Source organism: Panthera onca, chromosome F2 (assembly GCF_046562875.1).
Source record: "Panthera onca isolate mPanOnc1 chromosome F2, mPanOnc1 haplotype 2, whole genome shotgun sequence".
In the NCBI taxonomy this organism is placed as follows: Eukaryota; Metazoa; Chordata; class Mammalia; order Carnivora; family Felidae; genus Panthera; species Panthera onca.
The window spans coordinates 80744998-80771636 of NC_138356.1; the positions used below are offsets into that span (position 1 = coordinate 80744998).

Below are 26639 nucleotides of genomic sequence, written 5' to 3' on the forward strand. Positions count from 1 at the left end.
CGCCCCACCCGGGAGGCCCCGCCCCCACGAAGGCCCCGCCCCGCCGGGCCCAGCTCAGGCGCAGCAGGTCCCGTTCCCACTCCGTGAGGTCCCGCCCCGTCGGGCCTCCCTCCGGCGCAGTCGGCCCCGTCCCCCATGGAGGCCCCGCCCCCGGAGGCCCAATTCAAGTTTGGCCAGCCCCGCCCCCGCGAGGCCCCGCCCCCGCGAGGCCCAGTCCCGCGGACGGCTCTCTGCGCGGACCCGGCGGCAGGAGCCGGACGCGCGGTTGCGGTTCCCGGTGGCGCGGCCGGGGTCGAGGCCGGCGGCCCGAGGCGCCCGAGCGGGGTGCGCCCAGAGGGCCGCGGCAGCCGAGCAGCCATGGCGGAGGCCACGCCGCATCCCCTGGCGCTCCCCTCGGGGCTACTGGAGCTGTGCGCGCTGCTGGGGCCCTCCCGGGACAGCCTCCGCGGCCCCGAGCTGGTAAGGGCGGGCGGGGAAGCTGAGACGGGGCGCTGCCGGGCGGCGGCGACGGGCGGGGGTCTGCGGCGTGGGGTCGGGGCGCTGGGCTGCTGTCCTCCCGGCCGCGGAGGAGTCGCCCGGGCCGCCTGCGGGACGCACGCCGGGGCCGGAGGAAGGCGGGCTGGGGGGCGGGGCGGCCGCGAGCCCGGGTTTCACGGCCCCGCGGAGGCACTTCATTCATTATCGCGGGACTTAGGGCCTCCCCGGCGGTGGGTGCCGTTCCTCGCACAGCGTCGTGAGGCTTTAGGTCGTCGACGGAAGGGCCGCTTTGAAGCGTTCTGTTTAGTCGTTTTGCGAGGACCCCGAGCTGTTCTCACCTGCAGAAAAGGCTGACCCCCGCCCCCCTTTACTCCTTCTCTGTGTCCTCGCAGCCCGAGTGACAAACCCTTTTCTCGGAAGGCAGCAGTTTCGGACATTCTCGTTCTCCGAGCGTCTTTTCCTGTGTCCTCACTTTTTCTTATTCTGCAACCCTGGCTTTCTTTGGCATCGGCCTGTGGCCTTTTTCTCGTGGCCCCGGATGTCCGTGTGACTCTGTGTTCGGCGGTTTTCTCTGGCTGGCGGTGATGCGCAGAGCGCGCTACCGGCCAGATACCTGGACAGGCCCTCCCCTCCTCCTGGACGACATCAGTGGGAGGCACCGGAAGACACCTGAGGATTTAGGGCTGCAGAGTTGAAGGGCTGCATGGCGAGGCTAGATGTCGCTATAATTAACCGGACAAACGTCTGTCAATGTCTTAGTAGTTTCCGTGACTTTAATACTGAGCCAGCTTCAGTGGTTTCTGCATTGCCCTCCTCCTTTCTTACTCCGCAAGCCCCTATGATGTGTGCACCCCCTTTTGATCTCTGTCTCCCCTGACCTTCATGGATGGAGTTGTGTCCCCGCCTCTAATTGCCAAATGGCATTTCCTCCTTTTTCTTCTGGTAGGAAATGACCAGGTTTCAGTTGCTTCTTGGGTGATTACAACACATCTGTTAGTTGCCCCTATGTGGGACGTGTCTTGAGAGCAGGATGAATCAGCGGGAATACGCACCATGGTGCTTTCCTGACCCAAACAGGCTGCGGCGCTTTCCCAGACAAGCGGGCAGTTTGCTACTCTGCATATTTTATTTTTTTTTTTTAAATTTTTTTTTCAACGTTTTTTATTTATTTTTGGGACAGAGAGAGACAGAGCATGAACGGGGGAGGGGCAGAGAGAGAGGGAGACACAGAATCGGAAACAGGCTCCAGGCTCCGAGCCATCAGCCCAGAGCCCGACGCGGGGCTCGAACTCACGGACCGCGAGATCGTGACCTGGCTGAAGTCGGACGCTCAACCGACTGCGCCACCCAGGCGCCCCTCTACTCTGCATATTTTAAAAAAATATTTATTTTTAAGTAACGTCTCTACCCAGCATGGGGCTCAAACTCACAACCCCGAGATCAAGAGTCGCCCGCTCTACTGACTGAGGCTGCCAGGTGCTGCTTGGTGACAGGTGCACCCAGGAGCCGAGATACGAGAAACATCTCATAGGGTAGCAAGGTGTCCTGACTTTTAATTTCCTTTCTTGGTTGGGGTGGTGGTTGTTTTGTGAGGATGTGACGAAGACTCCCAAGAATCCAGCTCAGTCCCCTGTGAGTTTCTGTGCCTACATTTCCCTTGGCTCCCTGGTTGCTGGGGAGAGTAGGCGTCGGGCATGAAAGGCTCCAAAGGGTCCACGAGCAACTTGGTCGGGTCAGCGGGGCGCTTTCCATTGCGTAGGTCACTTACATAATTCTTGGGTGTGAAGGCAACATTGTAACAGTTTTCAGTGACCAGCATCCTGGCTTTCAATTTACAGAGCCTGGCTGTCTCCCAGAACTTGCTGAACGGTGACACCAGCGTTCTTTATCTGTGCCATCCAGTCCGGCAGCTACTAGCCACACATGGCTTCCAGGTGCCTGAAGAGCGGCTGGTGCCACTGAGGCACTGGATTTTAAATTTCATTTCATTTCATTTCATTTCATTTCATTTCATTTCATTTATTTACTTAATTTTTTAAATTAAAAAAAAATTTTTAACGTTTATTTATTTTTGAGACAGAGAGAGACAGAGCATGAATGGGGGAGGGGCAGAGAGAGAGGGAGACACAGAATCGGAAGCAGGCTCCAGGCTCCGAGCTGTCAGCCCAGAGCCCGACAAGGGGCTTGAACTCATGGACCGCGAGATTGTGACCTGAGCTGAAGTCGGACGCTTAACCGACTGAGCCACCCAGGCGCCCCTCATTTCATTTTAATTAATTTCAATTTAAATAGCCACGCAGCTCTTGGCAACGGTTGCACAGAACAGTTCTAGAGCATTAAGAAAAAAAAATCTATTGTCTTCTGTTTTATTTCCCAAATGATGGCCAATCCTGTATGAAGATCAGTGCTGCGGTATAACCTCACAGAAGTAAATCTGTGACGGTATGAATTAGGGTGTTGTGTGTTTTACTTTTGAATCCGCTCTGCTCGTTTGGACTGAAATGGTTGTTACTGGGTAGGGGTGAGGAAATCAGTGTCTGCGAGAGGAGAGCAGGAACTGGCTGTCACAAGTCTGGGGAGTGGCACCTTGTCTTCCCCGTAGGCGAGGGGCAGTCACGACGCTCTGGGGTCCAGGGTGGTGCCTTCAGGAATTTGTTCTGATTACACAGTCAGACGTGCGTAAGTACGCATGGGAGAGATTATTCGCCGCTGCCTTTGCTCAGGTGGTGCAGCGTGACGAACTGAGGGCATGCCAACTGTCCCTCAGTGGGGGATTGGGCAAATATGTTACTGGGTCGTCCCGTGTGGCACTCTACAGTGGCAACAGGGAAGTCAGCCACACTGTATGCTGAAGGGGGGAAGAAAGCTAACGGAACCGTTTAAAGAGGATGATCATATCTAGGGGGGAAAAATCACAATGTACACGTAAGAAGTGGGAAGAATGCATTCCATGCTGTGCAAAGGATATTAGTCACCCTTTCACAGATTTAGGGGGAAAGCTCTTCCTTTCTATTCTCATTTCTTTTATTTTTCCTATATTGCTGTCAGTGTTTACAAATGAGACTGTAGGGGCATCTGGGTGGCTTAGTTGGCTAAGCGTTCGACTCCGGCTCAGGTCATGATCTCGCGGTTCGTGGGTTTGAGCCCCGTGTCGGGCTCCGTGCCGACAGCTCAGAGCCTGGAGCCTGTTTCGGATTCTGTGTCTCCTTCTCTCTCTGCCCCTCCTCTGCTCGCGCTCTGTATCTCTCTCAAAAATAAATATTAAAAAAATTAAAAAAAAACAAAAATGAGACTGTTGCGTATCCAGTCGGAAAAGACAGCAAGGAAATATGGCTAGAGGAAAAACAGATGTTTAATGAACTACTGAGTGCCCCGTTGGCTGGGTTTTGGCCATTTCACTCTAAGCGACTACAGATAACTGCAGGGAGCACAGCCTTGGGACACGGGCGCTGTGTCTGCGGATTGAGAGGTTGTGTCGTGTGCGGGTTTGGGGCACCCTGGCTTTGGAAGCAGGCTGGCCGGCCACTCAGGTGTACAAGCAGCCCGGTTGTCATCCCGCCCGTGACACCTGCACACGGGTGATACATCCACGGATTACGTGCGTGGTGATGACAGTGATGTGTGGATACAGAGGGTGGAGATGGTCTGTGGGGCTGGTTTGGGCCCTTTGAAGAGTGTGCAGGGGTGAAAAGTGGGCATCAGGTGCAGGAGCCACCGCCCCTTGGGGCAGGTGTCACGTGTGCCCTTTCGAAAGGGGATGATGCCCCCCTTCGTGAGCACGGACAGAGGTGCCGGGGGAGGGGGGGTGAGGGGGGGGTGCGCCCTGGGCCGGCTGGGAGGAGGCGGCCTCATTCTCCTGGCAGAAACCTCGCAGGATTCGTTTGTTGGAGAATCTGTACCTGCTCTGAGCCACAGGCGGGGTGGGTGCTTGTTTTGGGACTGTGCACATGGGGTCGTAGTGGGACTGCTTTTAGAGACGTTTCTGAGGCCAGAGGCCCCATGATGTGGGTTCGCAGAGGGGAGTGAGGGGCAGGGGCCGCAGCGCCAGCTCTGGAGACCCGAGGGGCACCGTCTTTATCACAGGGGAGCATATGGGGGGGAAGCTCGGGTTTTAGGGAAATCAGCACGAGCTTAATTTTTGAAACTATAAGTTTGAAGGACCCACCCAGGTATGTCGGGCACAGTTGGGTGTGGTCTGAGCCTGGAAAGAGGTCTGAGCTGGCAGCGGGACCCTGCACGCTGGCCCCAAGTGAGGACACTGCGTAAGTGTTGAGACTGCCGGCCAGGCACTTGAGGAGGGACTGGGGCCAAGGACTCACCGTGGGGCGGGGCGTGGGGGGGGTGTGTGTGGGGGGGGGGGAGCGCCCAGGAGTGTCGGGGCGGAGGAGAAGAGCAGAGTGCAGGCGGCCAGAGAGGTTGCAGGAAAGGGGCCCTCGCTGATGTGTGCCCAGTCTTCATGGACGTAACTGTTCATGGAGGAAGAAGTGACCACACGTACTTTCATAGTTAAGTGGGTCTGAACTGCCAGAGTTTGATAGGAAAGTTTTAGAAAGGTTTTGTGTAACTCAAGACACGGCTTCCTTTCACGCATGATACACAAAGCTTTTGAAATTCCCCAATCATACGGATTTCCCATGTTTGGTCTTTGTTGCTACTGGTGTTAAACTTTTTTTCCAAGTATAAAGCAACTATTGTCTGAATTTAAATTATACACAGCATAAAAATAAGCGTTTCGAGTTTAGAGTGTATTTCCTGGGGGCAAATGCTGTCCTTGTAGGATTCCTCTCAAGGGTGAGAGTTCCCCTTTGGTCCCACGATTCTTACCAAAAGCGTGACACTGCCTGCCCGCAACAGTCCCATGTGTCCTGGTGACAGTGATGTCCTTCCTGATGCCCTGGGTCTCTCAAAGACCTTTGATTACACACTGCCCACCTCCACCCCAGCCGCCCCCCACCTTTCCACATCCTTGCTACCCAGGGAGTCCTGCCTTTGACTTCTCTGTGTGCCAGCTGGGGGGCTGAGACCCTACGGCCCTGTCACAGCCTGCCAGCCTTCTCTGGGAGCTCTGCCAGGCGTCCCGGCCAGACAGGATGGGGATCGAAGGTAGTGCCTGTGGCCTTTATATCATTTCAGGGATGAATGAGAAGACAGAAGGTTTTTTAAAAATCTGGTACCAAGTTAAAGTTCTAAAGTGTTCGGGCTGGGTGATGACCCCCCCCCAGTATAGACCCCGGGGGGCCATTTGGTCGCTGGAGGAAGGTGTTGTCTCTGAAGCCAGTGGTCCGTTTTCTCACCCCTCAGTCTCTGTCCCCAGGTCAATGGTGACGGGACTGCTGGGGGAATGGCCCGGCTGGCAGGGGACACGGTGTCGGCACCCCATTTGTGCTGGTCAGATAGTGTGCAGGGCCCTCCTCACCGGCCCGTGAGGGCGCGGGGCGCTGGTGTGGGGGCGTGGGGGTTGAGCACTTGACTTGCAACCCCCCCCTTGAAAGGGAAGCTTGGCTGTGGCCTTAGCAGAGCCGGATCCGATCTCGGGTCTGCCTGTCGGCACCGGGCTCTGAAGTGGACACCTTGTGTCACCACCCCTCGTAGCCGCTGAAGAGCCAGGCCCTGCTGGGTGCTGTGACTCGCCTGAACGCGTGGCCCGAGAGGCCCTACAGCAGCTTCCGTGTGGCCCTTGCTGTGCACATGCTCTGCGGGACAGAGCCGGTGCCCGGTGGAGGGTGGAGGGCACAGAACCAACGGTGGGCACTCAGAAGGCGCAGGACAGAGTGCACATGTGTTCGTATTTCTGCCCGCTTCAGGTGGCCCAGAAGAAGGGGGCCAGCAGCCTCTCTGCTCTCGACCCGGAGGTCCTGTCCATCTTTGTGCCTCCTTTCGTCAGTAAGGAGGACACTCAGCTGGCTGGCACCAGCTGTGCTCTGAGCAAGACCAGAAGGCGCTCCTTCAGAAAGAAGAGGGAGAAGCCCAAAACAGAGCCCTGGAAGGGACCCCCTCTGGAAGACGTCAGCGTCCCCAATGGCGTGGACCTGCTCGCCCTGCCTCAGCTCTGCTTCCCAGGTATCCCCTGCCGTGCTTTCCAGCCGCACCGATGGTGCTTTCTAGAAGCCACCTCTAGAGAGTGACAGAGGGGGGCTGGTGACCACTTGAGCCTTGATGTCGAGTCACAGGACTGGGTTCTCTTAATCTCAGGGGTTTCGGAGCTAAAGGATACACGGACCACTCAGTGCAGGGGTCTCGGGGATAGAGGGTGCCCAGGCCACCCAGTGCCGCCCCCAGGTCTTAGAAAACTGAATCCCAGAAGAGGGGCTGTTGGGATTGCCAGGTGGCGCGGTTTGTAGATGTGCTTTCCGAGGATTTTCACCTTGGACTTACAGTCCCGTCTTCCAGACGTCCGGCAGGCTGGTCAAAATGCCCTCCAGTTGGCCTGCGGCATGTCCCCGGGCTCCCCAGCTGTGCCTGTTTTCTGTGCCCCTGGGGCTGGCGGCCCGGGCTTGCACACCTTCCCCAAACTGGCGGTCCCGGTCGTGGGTGGCCTTTGTTCTTTCCGGTGGTGGGTGAGAAACGCCCAAGGGGTTTTAGAAAAGGCAGATGAGGAACGCGCCGCCGTGTCCCGTCTGGGAGTGTCCACCGAGAAATGGGTGCTGTCTCCTGGTCTCCGGGGTTACAGCCCGGGACACCCGCAGCCCCTGCCGTGCTCAGGAAGCCGTCGGCTCCGCAGGCACAGCCTGAAGTGTTTGTCTGTGGTCGTCCCCGTGTTGTTTGCTAAATTCTGCAGAGCACAGAGGGTGGCAGAGCGGGGGGTGCGCGTGGAGGGGCTGACCCCCAGAGTTAGCGCATCTTGGCATCAGAGCCCCACAGCGATAGTGGAGGGGCGAGTCCCGGAGGCGGAAAGCAGGCGGCGGACGGCCCCGGCTCTGAGCCGTGATGAGATCTCCTCTTGTCCATCCGCAGGGGGCGTGTGTGTGGCCTCCGAACCGAAGGAGGACTCCGTCCACTTTCTGGTGCTGACCGATGTCTGTGGGAACAGGACGTACGGCGTGGTTGCCCAGTACTACCGACCCCTGCACGTACGTGATTCCGGGGGACCCCCCCCCCAAGTCGGGTCCCAGTGTTTGTTACTGTGCAGGGACACACAGCACGTGGCAGCACGTGCAGGGAACAGTGGCACCGAGTGCGCCCGTGGTGCTGTGCACCCCACCCCCCTGGACGTCACTCCCCAGCCCCCCTCCAGCCCCCGGCCACCACTCATCTGCTTTCTGCCTCCAGGGACGTGACGTGCCCGTTCTGGATACCTCGTGTCCGTGGACTTGCCCTGCACGCGGCCTTTGCGCCTGGCTGCTTTCACTCACTGTGTCGTTTTCAGGGTCCAGCCACGCGGGAGCTTCTCGCTTCTGTCCGCAGACGCCGACACTGCTGAGGATAGAAGCCGGGACCGGCTGGGTCGAGGGGTGACACGTGCCTGTGGCTTTCTCTCCAGGACGAGTCCTGTTTCTACAACGGCAAGATGCACTGGGAGCCGTTCAGGCCACCTGGGGGTGCGGCTGGCTGCTTCGTGCCCTTTGCCGTGTGTGTGGTCTCCAGATTCCCCTATTACAACGCCCTTAAGGACTGCCTGTCTTGGTGAGCCCCCTGGCGCCTGCTTGTCCGTGAGGCCGCTCCTGGCGCTGGTGGGTGGTGGGTGGGCCCCAGTTGGGCCCCGGGAGCACCTAGAAGCTTCCAGATGCTTCTGGGTATGCCGGCATGTGGGGAAGGTCTGCCAGATGAGGGAGGATAAAGCCAAGCTGTTGGAAGTAAAATTAGTGGGATTTGATGTTTGGTTTTTTAAAAAAGGTACACGAGGAAAAGCTCTGTTCCTGGCTCTCTGAGAAAATCAGGAGGCTGCCATTAGTTCTGCCGAGTTCACTGACATTTTAAAAATTACCTTTTTGGGGGTGGAATCTTAAACCGTCTTAGTGCCGATACTGAGAAAGCCTGAGGGTATAGAGAATTTTTGAAAAATCCAGAGAGCATCGCGTGGCACGTGACTGTGGCACAGACACGGCCCGCCCCCCGGCCACGTGCGCCCCAGCTGCTTCGTGTTCACGCTCACAAAGTTACAGTCTTAGAGTTGGCGGCGGTTTGGTTGAAGACAGAAGGCGGTCCACAGAGGGTCCCCCTCCCGTCGTCACACCCACCAGCCACCCCGGGCAGATCCCACATTTCTGGGAAAGCCATGACTCTGGTTCTCACACCGTGGCCAGGGGCTGAGCAGGAGTCCATCTGGATCAAGCTAACGGCCTTTGTAACTTAAATTCCAGCACCTTCATGGGGGTGTTTTTTTTTTGTTTTTTTTTTTTGTTTTTTGGAAAACGTGGCTGGTCTTTGGACATAGTTTGGGTCTAGCCTGCATTTTATTGCCACACACGTAAAATACCTTGTACAACAGAGAACTCCCTGGTCTCATTTCAGGGCTGAGTGACTTGAGGGGAAGCACGCGCATTAATGAACGTTTGCCTGGGCGTGGGAAGGGACAGAATAAATGAGGACGTGGTCCCTTTTTATTCATTAACTGATCTTCTTCAGCACTTGGTCCCCAGTCACCTCTTCGGTGAGACGGGGAGGGTTATTCACGCCCCGTCTCGAGTGGACGGGCTAGGGCCACACCACAGCCACCTTCTAAGGAAGGCGGACCCTTGTCGCGTCAGCTGGCACGCCGGCAACAAACACCATCCTGCTTGACAGTAACGGAAGCGGACATTTAAGCTGAAAAGCGTGTCCATTTTCCTCGAGTCTTGGGTTTTCTGTCTCTTTCAATGGCCGTTGCTAAGCGGCCGCAACTAGAAAACAGAGCTAGGGAGAAACAAAGGACAGGACCAGAAAGGCAGTTTCTAAACACACATTTACGTATTTTTTAAAAATTTATTTGCTGAGAGAGAGAAAGAGAATGGGCCGGGGAGGGGCAGAGAGGGACCAGGTCAGAGGATCTGAAGGAGGCTCCTCGCTGCCAGCACAGGGCCTGACGCGGGCCTCGAACTCACGAACCGTGAGATCACTACCTGAGCCAAAGTTGGACGCTCAGCTGACCGAGCCACCCACGTGCCCCGGATTTATGTACTTTTAAAGCCTGTTTTTCTGCTATAATGAGACCATGTAAATTGCCTCTGTGGGGACAAGAATTGGGAGAGAATGCTCAGTTGTATTTGGGGAATTAGATTGCTGGAAGTGGTTTTGTTTTTTTTTAATTTATTCTTTACAATAAATACAGAGGAGTATTTTTTTTTTAATTTTTTAAATGTTTTTATTTATTTATTTATTTATTTATTTATTTTTATTTATTTTTTTTTTTTAATTTTTTTTTTAACATTTATTTATTTTTGAGACAGAGAGAGACAGAGCATGAACAGGGGAGGGGCAGAGAGAGAGGGAGACACAGAATCTGAAACAGGCTCCAGGCTCTGAGCGGTCAGCACAGAGCCTGATGCGGGGCTCGAACTCACGGACTGTGAGATCATGACCTGAGCCGAAGTCGGACACTCAACCGACCGAGCCACCCAGGCGCCCCTGTTTTTATTTATTTTTGAGAGAGAGAGAGAGAGAGAGAGAGAGTGAGTGAGTGTGTGGGGCAGGGGCAGAGAGAGAGGGAGACACAGCATCCGAAGAAGGCTCCAGGCTCCAAGCTGTCAGCACAGAGTCCAGTGTGGGGCTCGAACTCATGAGCCATGAGATCATGACCTGAGCCGAAGTTGGATGTTTAACTGACTGAGCCCCCCAAGTGCCCCCAGAGGAATATTGAATTATCTCCAAATCCCGATATGGACCCCAGGAAGAGTTATTGTTACTTAGGAGCGTGGCGCTTGGCTTGCTGGGCACGCGTGGGCCCGGGTGGTGGGCCGGGCTGGGGTCCGCCCCAGGGGACTGAGGCAGGGTGGCCCGGGCCCTTGGCTGAATTTTGCCAGATGTAGACACCACAGTTAAGACACAGAACATTTTTACCACCCCCCAAGGCTCCCTCGTGCCCTGTGGTCGCTTCCCAGCCCCTCTGCCCCCGGCACCCGCTTGTCCGTTTTACGTTGAAATCACATGCGTCTGAGCCTTTGAACCGTGGGGGTCCACATACGCACGGGTTTTTTTCCGAAAAATACCGTACAGTCCTGTAAATGTATTTTCTCTTCCTTGTGGTTTTCTTAAAACCATTTTCTTTTTCTCCAGCTTGCTTTGTTGTAAGGATACAGCAGCTAAGGCACATAACATACAAAATACCTGTTAATCAGTTATTCATGTCCTCGGTAAGGCTTCTGGTCAGCAGTGCGCTATCAGCAGTCAAGTTTTGGGGGAGTCAGAAGTTACACGCGGGTTTTCAACTGCGTGGGGGATGGGTGCTGGTTCAAGGGCGTACTGGACTTCAAAAGCCAGAATGCATTTGGGAAACCAGCTTTGTCAAGTACTTTCCCTTGGCATGTTTGTTCCCCGCTCAAGTATGACACATAGAAAAACGCACGAACTCCAGTGACTTTCCGCTCATGGAACACACCCGTGTAGCCAGCACCCACACCAGGAAACGGAACATGGGCAGCCCCCCACCCCCCAAACACCCCAGCTCCCCTGTGCCCCCTTCCGGGCACGCCCGGATCCTGGGCAGCCGCTCCCTGCCCTGTGACATCCAGGTTAGTCTCCCTGTTGCTGGAAAGTTCTGAGCTGCCGGCCCTGGCAGACGCTTCAGCTGGGATTAGAAATGCTAAGGAGGACCATCGGATGCTCAGACTCACTTTGTGATTTGATTTTTTTTTTTTTTTTTAATTTTAGTTTATTGATTCATCTGAAGCTCTGTAAAGATTTCGAAGTTGACAATCACATAAAAGATTTTGCTGCAAAGCTATCTTTAATACCTAGCCCACCGCCTGGACCGCTGCATTTGGTAATGAAATCTGGAGTTACGTCTTTTCTTTGCAAATAGTAAAAGAAGTAACATGGAGATGGTTTGAATGTTTTAAACTGTTGCTTACGTTTCGCCGTGTTTAAATTCAGTTTCTCAACTTCTTACAGAATTCTCTATTATGCTATTTCTAAAGGTGGTTTGCCCAGCGGCCCGTGATAAGCGGGCGTGTAGCTGGTGATGAACCCCTTTAGTGGTTAAAGAACGTGCCTGGCTTTATACTTTCCATTTTTCTCTGTGGATCTGGGATCTGGGGTCCCTGGCACGCTCGTTCTGAGACGTCAGCTGTTTTATCACACGAGGGTTTCAGGTCAAGGACGGTTGGAGAAAGACAGCCCCCCCCCGTTCCCCTTTTGCTGAGTCATGGGCCAGACTGCTGAGCCGTGATGACTGACACCTGCCTGGCTCAGCATTTTCCAGACTGACGTAACCACAGGGCACCTCTTGTTTTCAAACAGGCACCTGTCAGGTTAGCATCTCGAAGCAGGTCATAAATGTTGACTCCGTTTCACTCAGTCCCTTCTGGAAGATTATGCAGACAAATCTTGGTTCTCTGCATTTTGATTATTATTCACAGTGGAGAAATCAGTTTTACTTAGGGAAATGTGGTTATGAACTCAGAATGTGCATTTTTAATATCGACCTAAGCCCAGTGGTAGGCAGCAGAGGGTGGGGGATGGCGGGGAACCCCGCCAGATGCGTTCCAGGCCTGGAGACCAAGCCGGTCGCCCGAATGCCTTGGTTCCACTCCCAGAAACCTTTGCAGGGAACATTTATTGGGTTGTGTTGTGCAAGGAACTCATCTTTATTATGTGGATAATTGGTATTTTTTATTGGACAGTGAAATCATCGAAGTTGACGTTCTTGCTCTATAAACTCAACAGGTGTTCGCTGAGGACCTGCTAAGTAGCGAACAGAACTGGGTTCAGAACCGTTTGCGGGTTAACTGTGCTTACTGTATTCTGCCTTTGAGCACGAGTAGCATACAGATAGTACCCGTACCAATTTCTGTGCCTCAGAATCTTGGGCTGTCTCATATTTGGTTTTTCCACTTTTACCGCCCCGGTGAGAACGTTTACGGTGGGTCGTTCTTCACGTCTCTTCTCTTCACCCCTGCGTGCCCTCCATCATCCACCCCTGAGCGGCCCGCACCCGGCATTTGCTCCCAGGCACCCACGCCCGCTGCCACCACCCCACTCTGGCCCACCAGCTTCTTCCACCTGCATGACTCGAGGAACCACCGGTCTGGCCACGTCCCTTCCTGACCCTTCGTTAAGTTCATCCTCTGCATAGTGGCTGCAAAGATTGTTAAAATCCGTAAACTGGACTCTCCTTTTGTGCTGAAAACCCAACGATGATTTCTTGCTATATGCCTTCAGCCAGCCTTCCATCTTGGCCCCTGTGTCCCTGTCCAGCTCTGTCATGTGTCCTCACCCCCTTGCTCACTGTTCTCCAGCCACACTGGGGTTCCCTCCGTCCCTCGCGGGTGCTGCCCCAGGACTCTTGCACGTGCTATTTCTGGAAGTGCAGCTGTCCGTTTTCCAGTTCCTGCTCAGCCCTCAGTTTCTTCGGAACAGCCCCTCGGTAACCTCCCACCCCTGTCTCGCTCTCAGCACCCAGCCCCCTTCCTGCAGAGCTCAGCACAGGCTGCGGTTAGGGCTGGTGCACGTGTGTGTTTTGTCCAGTGTCCATCTCCGCCATTGGACTCCAAGCTGCACGAGGACGGAGGCCCTGCCGGGGGCTGCGTGTGCAAGGCTGATGCCACGCCCAGCATCTGCCTCTCCCACAGCTGTTGAGCGAAGCATCGGGGGTTCAGGGGTTCGGATCTGGTCTTGATTTTCACGAACTCATCGGGACGAGCCGACTTTGGGGCAGGCTTGCCGCCGTGACCCTCCCCTAAGAGTCCTACTAGCTCTGAGGCTCCCATGGACCCAGTGGCCCTGATCCGTCTTAGGGAGTGTTGAGGCACCGTGACTGTTCCTAGTTCTGGGGAAATGCGAGCAGTCCGTGGAGGCCAGGAGCCGATTCGGCGGTATTTTCCAGAACCCACTGCGAGCGGAGGTCCATTTAGAGGCTCTGCAGCTCGTGCTCAGCTGTAGATCTTGCGTTTTGAGCCGAGTGTGTGGGCGCCCGGTGCAGTTTCCCGTTACTCTGGGGCTGGGGCACGTCTGGTCCGTGCCCCCCTCGGACGGCACCTGGACCACCGGCTCGAGCGCAGCCCGGCCCCCGGGAGCCCCGCGTCCCTGGGCCCCCCGCCGCTTCTGCGCCCACCAGCGGGTCTGATTTTACGGGCTCGCGGATCACGGGCGTTACTGGACGTGCAGTGAGATGTGGCTTTTCCTCCCACTGAACTTGACAGACTCACTCCCTGTGTCGCTTCGTGTGTGGAACCTGGTGTTTCTCTGGGGCTCCAGTCACGCTGAAGTTTGGCAAGCCTTTTCCTGAGATGTCTTTCCTTCCTCTGTTTCTTCACCTGCGAGGTGGGTGGGGTGACAGCACCCAGCTGCCCGGGTGCGGGTCTTACGTGCCGTGAGGTCACTGGCACGGCAGCGGACACGTCCCGGGGGCTGAGCGACGTCTCTGGTAGAATCCCCAGCGTTCGTATCTAGTTGTTGTCTGTCGCTGGGAAGCTGGCTGACACAATTATTGTTTGCAATATTTGAGGGGGTTTTTCCCATACACTTTACAATTATTAATAGTTCATTGTGACTTAGAGCATTTTTAAAAATAAGTTTATTTATTTATTTTGAGAGAGAGAGCGCAAGACGGGAGGTACAGAGAGAGAGAGAGAGAGAGAGAGGGAGTCCCAAGCAGGCTCTGCACTGGCCGCGTGGGGCCTGATGTGGGGCTCGAACCCCCAAACCATGAGGTCAGGAGCTCAGCTGAAACCCAAGGGTCGGATGCTCAACCAGCTGAGCCACCCAGGCGCCCCCACGACTTGGAGCACTTAAGTCTGCTTTCACTTGTTTCAAATAAAGAGGGTGTTCCTGTCCACACGAGTCGCGCATTTGGCTTCCATGGACCAGTCGGTGACAGGAAGGCAGGCAGGGTGACAAGACGGCGTCGTCAGGAGGCCCTAGCAGATGCACCGCCTGCAGGTTTCTCACACGAGCGTTCACTTGGTGTGGATTGTGGACATTTGTTCTGGAACCTTCTCCGCACCTGGTCTTCCGCGTTGCTCCATTTCTCATCCTTCCACGCTTGGCCTGGCCGGAGCTTCTCTGTCCTCAGATTCGATGCTGCGTCTCTCCGTGTTCCCTCCCACCACTGCTTGCACTCTGGCCTCTCTGTGCGTTTGGGGGGCTGCAGGGGCACGGGTGGCCCCAGCGTCTCCCAGACACCCGCCCTCGAGGCTGACACCCACAGTCAGGAACGAACTTGTCATTGGGCAGGAAGGCCCCTTGGCGGAGGGGCCCCTACGGTGCCCCTACTTTCCCCTTCCGTCTACCACGCCTGTTAACATAGAAGGGGCGTCTGCGTGTAGGGAATTTGAACTGAGGTGTTATTTTAAGACAGTATCATTTGGAAAAATGGAGTCTTTCTCAACAGTTTCTTGAATTACAGGTCTTCAAGGAGCTTTGACAAGTAAATAGAAGATCCTGGGAGAATCTGTAATCTGCAGTGACCCGAATGATAAGAAAAACGTGTACTAGCTAAGATTAAGCCGGACATGCTTGACTTAGAACTCGAGTGGGGGGCCATCGTTGGGGGCCCATCTGGGTGTCGGCCCGTCGCTGCCAACGGGCGGGGTGCTCGGTAACGGGAGCGCTCGGGGAACCTTGGCTGAAAGAGACGCCAAGTACTCGCTTCACCCGTGAGCCTTTAGCAGCAGCTCTGTGTCTCTGGACGGCTCCGGCGTTCTGCGACGCGTGAGGTGACAGCGTGACCCCCCCCCCCCCCAAACGTAGCCTAATGCGCACGCCCGGAGCCGCAGCGGAGGGTTTCGGGGGGTTCGGCCTCCGCCGGGAGCGGCCGCTGGACTAATCGGGGAACGTGGTCGCCGCAGGTGTTCAACATGAAGCCGCTGCAGATCGTGTTTCCCTCCCGGGCGGACCCCGAGAGCCCGGTCATCGACCTGGACCTTCACCTGCCCTTGCTGTGCTTCAGGCCCGAGCAGGTGCTGCAGGTACGCGACCCTCCGGACCCAGGGCGCCCCCCGCTGCTTGGGCCTCGTCCCGCAGAGCCCTGGGAAGACTCGTCCTTTCGCTTCAAGCCGACGGGGCGGAGTTAGAGGGGCCCCGGGGGGCGGGGGGCCGGGAAAGCGACTCGGCCCGGTCGTGGGGGGCACGTGGCACCCGGCGGGGCTGTGCTCACGGTGCGGCCGGTCCCCGCAGATCCTGACGTGCCTGCTGACGGAGCAGCGCATCGTGTTCTTCTCGTCCAGCTGGGCTCTGCTGGCCCTGGTGGCCCAGTGCTTCCTCGCCTACCTGCACCCCCTGCAGTGGCAGCACACTTTCGTGCCCATCCTGTCGGGCCAGATGCTGGACTTCGTCATGGCGCCCACGTCCTTCCTCATGGGCTGCCACCTGGACCACTTCCAAGAAGTCAGCAAGGTCAGGCCTCCACCGTCAGCCGGTCGCCCCTGCGGGGACACACAGGCGGCTCTGGGAGCGCCCCCGGGGCGGGCCGGACACACCAGGGGCGGGGGGGGGGGGGGGGGCGGTGGCCATCACCCCCGTCCCCGGGGTGTGCTCTGGGCGCCACACGCACGGCGTGCTGTCGCTCGTGGGCCTCGGGGTGCGTTCGGGGCCGTGGTATCCTGGGTGCTGGGACCTCGTGTCCCTCGTGAGGCCGCTTAAATCCCCGGGGCTCGATGGCTTCCCGCCGGCCAGCCAGGAGAGCGCGGGCACCCGCCTGGCCATGGCCGCTTTCGGGTTTTGCGGCGTCCGGTGACGTGCTAGCCTTTGCCGCGCCTCAGTTTCCTCGCGACTCTGAGGCGGTCACGTCCTCCCGGGCGGGGCTGTGAGCCGGGACCCTCCCGCGCCCGCCCGGCACAGCCGGCAGCGCGACTGCCCCGTGTCTCCTGTTGGTTGTGCCGCGGACCCCCCTGCCGTGGACGCCTGCACACGCAGCGTGTCGTTCACGGTGGCGGCGGGCGGGCGGGCCTTGCTGGATCCGGTGGCCGTTCACTCGCTCTGCCCGAGCCGTGACCGAGCGTCGCGCCCTTTCGTGTCCTGGTCGTAAACGACACTGAGCGTGCCGGCCGCGTTATTGCGGCCGGGGTCAAAGGAGCCAATAGAACAGGACTCGGCATACAGCAGGTGCTTAATAACGTACATTAAGTGAGCTGACCTCACGGGTTTGGAATGAACGTCGTGGTATCGTCAGCAGGAAGGGCGGGTTCGGTTTTGTAAAACGCCTTTATTCAGGTAAAATTCATTCACCACGAGGTTTACCCGGTGACCGCGTACAATTCAGTGGCTTTTAGTAGCTTTGCGGAGTCGTGCCAGCTAATTTTGGACCTTTTCATCCCCCGTGGAGAAGCCCTGGATGCCTCAGCGTCCCCCCGTGCTGTCCTCGGCCTGCCCCTGGCCGCCACCACCTGCCGTCTGTCCCCTTCCGCCTGGTTTTATGTCCGCACGAGGCCGTTCGTGGCTCCCCTCGCCCGGCACAGCGGTTTCAGGTTCGTCCACGCTGTCGCCGGCAGCCGGACGTTATTCTTGCCGCAGGACAGGGCCCCTCGTGTGAACAGCACGACAGCCCGTTCACCCCTCCGTCGGTTGATGCGCGTGTTCTTTCTCCTCTTGGCTGTCGTGAACGTCCGTGCACAGCTGTGCGCGCCTCACTCGGCTCGGGTACGTGCTGCGTAGGCTGGGAAGGCGGGGTCGCACGCGAACTGGCCGTTCGAGAAGAGCCAGGCTGTGTGCGCAGCGGCCACTTAGGGGCTCCGATTTTCCGCCCTCCTCACCGGCCCCTGTCCCCGTGCCCGTGCTTGTAGCCACCCTGGCGAGCGTGAAGCGACGTCTGGCTGGGACGTGCGTTTCCCCGGTGACTGATGACGTGCACACCTTTCGCGTGCTTGCGGGCACTCTGCTCAGGGTCGCTTTCCTGTGACTGTTTTGGGGCTTCCTAAGTGCGCAGACACGGAGAAAGGTCAGGGCAACGCCACGGTCCCTTCCCGTCTCCAGCCCTCGTCAGGTGGGGCCCCGCTGCCCTGCTTTACTTGGAACGTTCTGGAGAGAATCCCAGGAAGGTGGTGGGTGCTGTGTTCAGCCCAGGGAGGAGCCGGGTTCTCGCCACGTTCTTGCCAAAGCCAGTGACTCACCAAGCCACAAACACACTTTGGGAGAAGACCATTCGGACCTTCGTGGAAGGAACGGGGGGAAACGTCACCCAGTCTGCCTTGCAAATGACGGAAGAAAAAAATCCACGCTCTGAAGTTTGAAATGTGTTCTTTTTTTAGTCATTAGGGGAAAAGCCATCTTGTTTCAGACCCTTCGGAGGGAAACTTTGTTGGCGCGTTGACCTAACACAGTCAGCATTCGTGAAGGAAGCCCATTCAGGCATTTACTTGCTCTGGAAGGTTTCGGGACGAGCAGCAGCTCTTGCCTGAAGAGCATGTCTTGTGTCTGGACGTTTTCCTCTGTGGGGCTGGGGTCTTGGAAGCGGTCCTGTGACGGTCCTGTCACGCATCTGTGCTGTGACCTGCATTAATGCTCACAGAGGGCACTGTGTCCGTGTCTGCAGCTTCCTTCGGGCCTCACGTGTCACCGACGTGGGCATCAGGAGGCTGGGCCCTGATGCGACCCGAGGAGCGGGGCCTTCAGAGACTCCGGCACCGCCTTTCGGGGATTCGGGACCCTGGGGCGTGACTCAGGGTTGTGCGATCTTGTCACAGATGAGGCTTTTACAAGGAACTCAGACACATGTTTCAGAAAGTCCAAGTGTGTGTGGTCACGGAGCCCGGAACCCCACCCACACTCCATTCCTACAAGGGGTGGAGTTCTGGAATGTTCTCTGCAGGCTCCTGAAGTAGCCGCAGAGTGTTTGCACCAGGGCAGGTGGAAGCCTGATAACGACACGTGTGGAATCTTGACTCAGACTGCGGCCTGTCTAATCAGATTTAGCTTGTTAACATAACTCACGGTCTGGCCTACATTTTTGGGGGAGACGACGTAAGACTCTGTGTACGTATTAAATACGGTAATTTAATTAAGTAGTTCACTATCTTAGTGAACACAAATGTGTTTTTGTGTTTCTGAAGGTATCTACAAGTTCAGATTCTTACATCAATTTTTACACACTCACAGGAAGCTGACGGTTTAATTCTGATAAATATCGACAACGGGAGCGTCACCTACTCTAATGACGAGGACATCGATGTTCCCGACATCCCTCTCCTGGCGGCACAGACGTTTATTCAGAGGTAAAGGTGGGAATTTCCGCCGTGTGCTTGGAAGCGTCTTTGTTCCAGAGCTGTGTTTGCCAGTTCTGAGTGTTTTCTCCGTCTTATGTTACAGATCGATGTTTTTTTGTCGTCACGGTTTGGAAATTGTTTGTGAATATCTTATCTATGTATTTATTTCCTTCCTTTAAAGTTTGTTTGTTTTGAGAGAGAGAGCGCACCTGTGCAAGTGAGCACGCGTGGGGGAGGGGCGGAGGGAGAGACTCCCAAGCAGGTTCTGCGCTTTCGGAGCAGAGCGCGAGGTGGCGGTCAAACTCATGAACCATGAGATCATGACCTGAGCCGGAATCGAGAGTTGGACCCTAACTGACTGAGCCGCCCAGATGCCCCTGTTTGTGAATGTTTTAAAACAGAAGTCATTCGTCCTCATTCAGATCTTTTCTGAATACCAGTGGCCCCACAGTCAGGTGATGGTCCCACCCCCCAGGAAGCCTCCCCGCCCTCTCTCTGTGCCCCAGTCATGCGCCTGTGACCTTTGAGGTTGTTTCCCTCCTTTCCTCCTCCCTTCCCTCCTCCCCTCCTCCTCCCTTCCCTCCTCCCTCCTCCCTTCCCTCCTTCCCTCCTCCCTTCCCTCCTTCCCTCCTCCCTTCCCTCCTTCCCTCCTCCCTTCCCTCCTTCCCTCCTCCCTTCCCTCCTTCCTTCCTTCCCTCCTCCCTTCCCTCCTTCCTTCCTTCCCTCCTCCCTTCCCTCCTTCCCTCCTCCCTTCCCTCCTTCCCTCCTCCCTTCCCTCCTTCCTCCTCCCTCCTTCCCTCATCCCTCCTTCCCTCATCCCTCCTTCCCTCCTCCCTTCCCTCCTTCCCTCCTCCCTTCCCTCCTTCCCTCCTCCCTTCCCTCCTTCCTTCCTTCCCTCCTCCCTTCCCTCCTTCCTTCCTTCCCTCCTCCCTTCCCTCCTTCCCTCCTCCCTTCCCTCCTTCCCTCCTCCCTTCCCTCCTTCCTCCTCCCTCCTTCCCTCATCCCTCCTTCCCTCATCCCTCCTTCCCTCCTCCCTTCCCTCCTTCCCTCCTCCCTTCCCTCCTTCCCTCCTCCCTTCCCTCCTCCCCTCCTCCTCCCTTCCCTCCTCCCCTCCTCCTCCCTTCCCTCCTCCCCTCCTCCCTTCCCTCCTTCCCTCCTCCCTTCCCTCCTTCCCTCCTCCCTTCCCTCCTTCCCTCCTCCCCTCCTCCTTCCCTCCTCCCCTCCTCCCTTCCCTCCTCCCCTCCTCCCTTCCCTCCTTCCCTCCTCCCTTCCCTCCTCCCCTCCTCCTCCCTTCCCTCCTCCCCTCCCTCCTCCCCTCCTCCTCCCTTCCCTCCTTCCCTCCTCCCTTCCCTCCTTCCCTCCTCCCTTCCCTCCTCCTTCCCTCCTCCCTTCCCTCCTTCCCTCCTCCCTTCCCTCCTTCCCTCCTCCCTTCCCTCCTTCCTCCCTCCTTCCCTCCCTCCCCCAGCAGATAGGTATTCGGCACCCCTGGGATGCCCCACGCTGGGCCAGATTTGTGTGCTGATGAACATTTCTAATCATTCACTTTTGCCTGATCGTCCGAGTCGGACATTTTAGCGGGGATGGGCGCCAGGGCCTGGTGCCGTGTCTCCAGTGTGCGCTGGGGTGGAGCACCCCCCAGTGGGATGGGGTTCTCGCCCTCGGCCGTGTGGCGTGTGGTGGTGTCAGAATTCTAGAATACACGCAACGGGTGGCCTTCTGCTTGGCCAGACCCCGCAGTGGTGGGGTGCGGTGTCTCCTGTGGCCCCAGCCAGGGGAGACTGCCTCGTAACGGGGGCTGAGTCGCGTGTGGTCGCTGGCACGTGTGTGAAGGTGCCGACGCCTTCCAGGTGGTGGTTACCTGACCGGTCAGCCGGGGTTTGCGGGGCCGGGACGTCCGTCTCCAGCGGCGGCTTCTCATCGCTCTCGGGGCGGACCCAGGGTGCTCCCCGCCCCGTCCCGGCCCTGCTGACCGACCGCTCAGACCTGGTCTCAGCCCGCCCCGCCCCTGCCTCAGCCCCACGGGCTCCCGTGGGGTCTCCAGGGGTTGGGTGCTCCCCACCCGTTCAGGGCCGCTCGCGCCTGTCTGGCTTTTCACCTTTCAGCTTTCGGGTCCGGGGTCCTCGAGCGCTCTTCTCCAGCCACCAAACGGGCTGTTTTCTAGCCTTCGTTCCCTGATCCCTCTCCTCACCTCCCTGACCTCCCGTGACCTCATATCTGGGGTGCATTCTTCTGTTTTTCTGTTTCTTCCCACTCGAATGCCAGCCCCACCCTGGAGCTTTGTCTGTGGTCAGCACGCAGCCCGGCGTGCAGGAGGCGCTCAGGAAGGAAGTGGGGGGGTGGGGATGTGCGTTGGGCGTGTTCATTTTGTGTGCGAACCGCAGATTTGCCCGCTGGTTTCCAGCGCTGCGGCCTTGACGGTGCTGGGGAGGCCGGGGTTGTGAATGTGCTGACGGCCCACGGGCCGAGAGCGGTGACACCCAGGACCCTGGTGCACCGATCCCCCCAGGCCGGGCGCGGGGAAGGTGCGGGGCTGGGGAGCTGGTGCCCCTGGCGGGCGGGGCCGGGGGAGGGGAGGCTCCGGCTCGGGTAACAGTGTGCACAGTCAGGGCCTCCGCGGGGTCTGAACGACGAGCTGCTCGTGTGCAGAGGTGAGTGATCCCTCCCCGAAGTTACTGCCGGCTCTTCTGAGCATCCGAAGAGTGTTGATGCACCTGGGGGGGAGGGTAAACCCCCTTCCTGAGTGCCCCCCCACCCCTGCCCATAAGGAGTGTGAGCTGTGCTCAGCGTCCCTCTGCTGCTTCCCAGGGTCCAGAGCCTTCAGCTGCACCACGAGCTGGACCTCGCTCACCTGGGCGCCAGCACAGACCTGAACGAGGGGCGAGCCCGCAGGCGGGCCTGGCAGCAGGGACTCAACTGCCAGCTGCAGCAGGTGGCCCTACAGCTGCTCGTCAGCATCTTCAGGTAGTGGGACCCCTCCCGTGTCTGTGGGGGGCGCCGCCGGCTCTCCCTCCGTGTGGGAGGCGGCAGAATCAGGATGGGGCCCTGCCCCGGTGGCCCTGCCGTGTGATCACGCCCCGGCAGGGTCAGCGGGCCTGTTTTTTTCCCCGGGGACCATGAGCGCCCGTGCGGGATTGTGCTGGCTGAGGGCTCGGGGCCAGCCCAGGGTGGGGACACTTGGGTCACCGCAGGAACGAAGCCCACCCCCGGGCACAGGCACTCAGGATCTGTCGCCAGCTCTGTCCCCAGCCCTGCAGGAGCAGAGGCGTCCGGATGGACCCTCCACCCGGGAGGGGTTTAGACCAGAGCCTGCCGCCTTGACTGCGCTCTGTGATTGTTATTTAATGGTTGTGTTCTTCAAATGCGTGTATTTCCATAAGACACAGAACTCATTAGGGAAAAACGGGACAGCGTATTGTAGACAGGTTGTGTTATCTCTGCTCAAAGCAGTGTAATTTGTGTGCACACAGATACATGATTTTCCTTTTGTTCTTTTATATTTTTTCTAGAATTCAAAAAAATTCTTTAAGTTTTTTGAGAGAGAAAGTACAAGTCAGGGAGGGGCAGAGAGAGAGGGAGAGAGAATCCCAAGCAGGTTCCACTCTGTCGGCACGGAGCCCGATGTGGGGCTCGAACCCACAAACTGTGAGATTATGACCTGAGTTCAAGTGAGATGCTTAACCGACTGAGCCCCCCAGGAGCCCCTCCTTTTGTTCTTTTAAAATGAAATATGTCATGAGCGAGGTTTTGTTTTGTTTTTTTTGACACTTTACAATCTTGATGGATTCATAAAACAGACAATTTGGATACGGACGGTCAGACTTTATTTCTCTTACGTGACTTTTCCCTCACAACGGAAGGAGAACATTGAGTGTCCTACATACGGAATACGGCCCGTGAGAGCATCGATCCCGTGTGTAGGCGGTCACTTTAGTGGGGGAGGTCGTGGGTGTTCGTGCTCAGAGAGTCTGCCCGCCCTCCTTGGGCCTCCCCCTCAGGGTCCCCGGCAGGTACCGGTGGCCGTGCCGTCTGCACAGGGAACAGGGGGCCCCAAGGGGGCGAGAACAGTGAGGGTCGCTCCGTGCGGAGAGGAGCCGTGCTGGAAGTGATGGGCAGCTGGAGGAGCGGGCACACCCAAACCCAGCCCTTCTGGGGGCCAGGACCCTCTTTCTACAGGACAGAGCTTGCACAGGACGTATCTCTGGTCATTTTGTGTGTTGTGTCATAGGGATAACCTAAAAAAAGTTTTATTAATGTTTATTTTTGAGAGAGACACAGAGCGTGAGCGGGGGAGGGGCAGAGAGCGAGAGGGAGACACAGAATCCGAATGAGTCTCCAGCCTCTGAGCTGTCGGCACAGAGCCGGATGTGGGGCTCGAACTCACAGACCTCGAGATCGTGACCTGAGCTGACGTCAGACGCTTAAGCGACTGAGCCACCCAGGCGCCCCAATGGTGATAACTTTTTCATGCATTTAAAAGCGTTTCCACGCTCAGACCACCTTCTCTTTCTCAGGGAGGTGAAGAATCACTTAAATTATGAGCACAGAGTGTTCAACAGCGAGGAGTTTCTCAAAACCAGAGCTCCGGGGGACCAGCAGTTTTACAAGCAGGTGAGGAGCACGTGGGGCTCGTGGGCCTCTCTCTACTCAGAACGTTTTCAAAATACGTTTTCTCAAAAGCGTCTGTTAGTATCTTATTAATAGTTTTTACAGGAAGCTTGCTTTGCCGTGGTTTCCCTGTGGCCATCTCCTACTTTCTTAATCCGCTTTTTAGAGTGCAGCTTACCTGTCGTGAAACGCACCCCGCGTAAGTGTAGAGAGAGGGTGATAAATCCCGCCAGACGCGTGTGCCTGGACACCGCTTCCTCGGTCCGGATCAAGACCTCTCCCGTCACCCGACGGCTCCGATCCGAGGGGCCGCTGCAGCCGGGGTGGGGGGTGGGAGGCAGCGCCGGGCTTTTCTGCCCACCTGTTAAGCTTTTGGGGGCGCCTCCGTTCTTGCCTATCGTGCAGCGTCGTGTCTGGGGCTTCGTTGTGGCCGGGGGCACAACTGCTGCTGACCTCGGTGTTCTCCCGCGTTCCAGGCGGGTGGGGCGGCCTTCTCCCGGGGCTGGTGTCCCTCCCCCGCCAGGTGCTGGTGCCCTGGCCACGGAGGGGCCCACGCTCAGGCTGCTCCAGGCTCACGGGTCTCCCGTGGCCCTTCAGCTTCCGTGGTCCTCCTTTGCCTAATTCCACGTGCTCTGCCCTCCAGGGCGGGCCCCTGTGCAGGCTTCCAGAAGTCTCTGCAGAGCTGCCCCCCACTCCGGGCTCCGTAGGGATTCCCAGCTGCCTCAGCCCTGAGCCCCAGGCGGGAAGCGAGGCTGCCTCTCTCAGCGGCTCGCCGTCCAGCCTGTGGCAGCGGGAGGGGACGCCCGAGCCTGGTTACCGAGCCTCAGCTCTTCTCGTGACCGAGGTCCACGCGGTAGCCATTCACGTTGGCCGGCTGGCGGCCTCTGCCTCTCTCTGGGCCCTGCCCGCGCCCTCCGTGTCTGCTCTGACGATTGCCGGACGCGCTCGGTGCTCCCCCGTCCGCGGGGGCCCCAGCTGTCAGCAGCCTCTGCACACCCTCCCCGGGACACAGAGCCTGGCCTGAGGGGCCCACAGGACGCGGCCCACGCGAGGGGCGCCTGGGCAGTTCAGTCGGTGGAGCTTCTGACTCTTGATCGCGGTTCAGGTCCTGGTCCAGGATCGTGAGGTCGAGCCCCGCGTCGGGCTCCGCGGTGACAGCACGGAGCCTACTTGGGATTCTCAGTCTCTCTGTCTCTCTAAATAAACTTTAAAAAAAAATTAAAAGAAAAAAGATGGTGCCCGCATGAGACTCCTTCGCGAAAGGCGCCACAGAGGAGCACAGGGAGAAGCCAGGGACGCGCGTGGGGCCAGAGCAAAGCCGGGTCACAGCTGTGACAGGGCGCCCGGGCCCAGAGCTCTGCCATCGCCTCCTCGCCCTGTCGGCTCCCAGAGGGTGGCAGGAGTCCCCGTGAGCCACACTGCCACCTCCCATCCCTCCACACGCCCGCTCCCTGCCGTCACTCTCCTGCGGGCTTTTTGCACGTGGGGTTTCCGGCACCTTCCCCACGGGCCTGTGCGCCTGCGGCCCTCCTATTGCTGGGCCGGGCTGGCAGCGGCCGATGGGCCCAGGCCTCGTCACCTGCGGAACGGTCACCCGCAGCAGGGGGCAGGGTGGGGACAGGGACTGGCTGCTGGAGGGTCACCTTGTCCGGTGAGAGACCAGCAGCCGGGTGGTGGGAGCCACGGGCTGGTGCCAGACGGTGCACTTGCTGTGGGGAGGGGGCCCGGTCCCCGGAGACCTGGAGTCGACGGCCAGAGGACGCTGGCTCTGGCTGTCGTGAGAGGAAGATGGTTGGGTTTTTGAACTTCTGGTGATTTTTCAAACATAAAGAGTGGCGACCCTTTCAGGCAGCCCGGTGGGGATCTGGAGGGTGAGCCTTGCAGGTGGGGACGAGTGAAGAAAGCTACCCGCTCAGGAGCTTGTGTCCAGGGAGCCGGGGTGGGGGGGCGGGAGGTGGGCAGGCCGCCCCAGCACGTCGGCGGCACAGCGGGGGCCGCGATCGCGGTGGTGACTGGCCCCCTGTGGTCTGTTTCAGGTTCTGGATACCTACATGTTTCACTCTTTCCTTAAAGCCCGGCTCAGCAGAAGGATGGACGCCTTCGCCCAGATGGACCTCGACACGCAGTCGGACGAGGACAGGTGCGGTCTCTGGTGTGGGCGCGCGACTCCGGGGACCCCGACGCTCCAGCAGCGTGCAGTTACTTGGGTGGATGAACGATAAATTCGGCCGGAAAATCTCACACTTAGAAACTTCCGTAGGGCACGTCCCCACGCGCTTCTGTTTGGGGGGGGGGGGGGACGCCGAGCGCAGCTGACGCGCGTGTGCTCCGCGTGTGCACCTCGGGGTCCGCGTCGCCGCCGCCCCACGCTGTTCCTGGCCCCCCGCAGACACCGCGTGTGTTGTGTCTCTCTGGGGGTCCCGTCCGTCCCCCCCGCCTCTCGCTGCGCCGGGGAGACTCCGACGCTGCCACCGCCTCCCACGTGCGTGCGGGAATACCGGGCCGGGGCCGCGCTCGCGCCGCAGATGTGCGGGCGTGGAGACCCACTCTTCGGACGCGCTCGTGTCCGTAAGGCGTGGTTGCTTTTCCCAACCGCAGGTTAAGCAGGATGCTGCCGAGTCCCCGAAGACCGACCATCGAGAAGATGGCCTCCCGAAACTCGCCGTCCCTGCACGTCACTCACCGGCGCATGGTGGTCAGCATGCCCAACCTGCGGGACATCGCGGCGCCGGAGCTGCCCGCCCGGAACTCGTCGCTCCGGAAGATGGACTCCGAGGGCTCCAGGAGCAGCAGCACAGGTGGTGACCCGGCCCGCGCGCGGTGACGTGTCCCCCGTCCCTGGGGCTCATGTGGCAGGTCTGTGCACACAGCTGGAGCCTGTCCCCGTGGCAGGGGATGGGTTTTGGGGGTGGGTTTTTGTTTTGTTTTTTTTTTTTTTAGCAGTTTACTTGTTTGAAATATTTGTTTTGCAAACCGCACTCATTCTGGAAGACGGTTTCTTGCCTGTATTTTCCGCTCCCCAGTTGCACTGCTATCATGGCAGTTCCACACGGTTGGGGACTTGCACGTACGTGCTCGCCTGCGTGTCTGTGCGCGTACACGCGTGTGCGTACAGAATACACGTTTACACATATGCGCGCCTGACGGTCACGACTGTCGGGCCCCGGTGAGCGCCACGCCCCCTCTAGATCCGGGGGACGCGAGGGACCCGGCGCCCCCACCCCCGTGGCGCGGGGCTCCTGGGAAAACAGATGAACGCGTAACATCGGGGCGCGTGCTGTCACG

At 58.2% G+C, this 26639-nt stretch overlaps 1 protein-coding gene across 5 annotated transcripts in view; it reads left to right on the forward strand.

Annotated features, from left to right (window-relative positions):
- The first annotated feature begins 210 nt into the window (after window positions 1-210).
- The window catches only part of DENND3 (DENN domain containing 3), a 52345-nt gene continuing 25916 nt past the window's right edge, over window positions 211-26639 (forward strand). For 2 of the 5 annotated variants that reach the window (XM_081792020.1, XM_081792021.1), the window contains exons 1-12: window positions 211-459; window positions 6282-6537; window positions 7432-7547; window positions 7958-8100; window positions 11263-11374; window positions 15399-15518; window positions 15727-15945; window positions 18643-18758; window positions 21555-21710; window positions 23261-23357; window positions 25391-25494; window positions 25953-26152. In XM_081792020.1, coding sequence (XP_081648146.1) covers window positions 358-459; window positions 6282-6537; window positions 7432-7547; window positions 7958-8100; window positions 11263-11374; window positions 15399-15518; window positions 15727-15945; window positions 18643-18758; window positions 21555-21710; window positions 23261-23357; window positions 25391-25494; window positions 25953-26152 — 1741 coding nt within the window. In that variant the 5' untranslated portion in view covers window positions 211-357. Of the gene's footprint in view, window positions 460-6281; window positions 6538-7431; window positions 7548-7957; window positions 8101-11262; window positions 11375-14973; window positions 15267-15398; window positions 15519-15726; window positions 15946-18642; window positions 18759-21554; window positions 21711-23260; window positions 23358-25390; window positions 25495-25952; window positions 26153-26639 lie in introns of those variants that run through there. The other 3 variants (XM_081792018.1, XM_081792023.1, XM_081792022.1) reach the window with 3 other exon arrangements.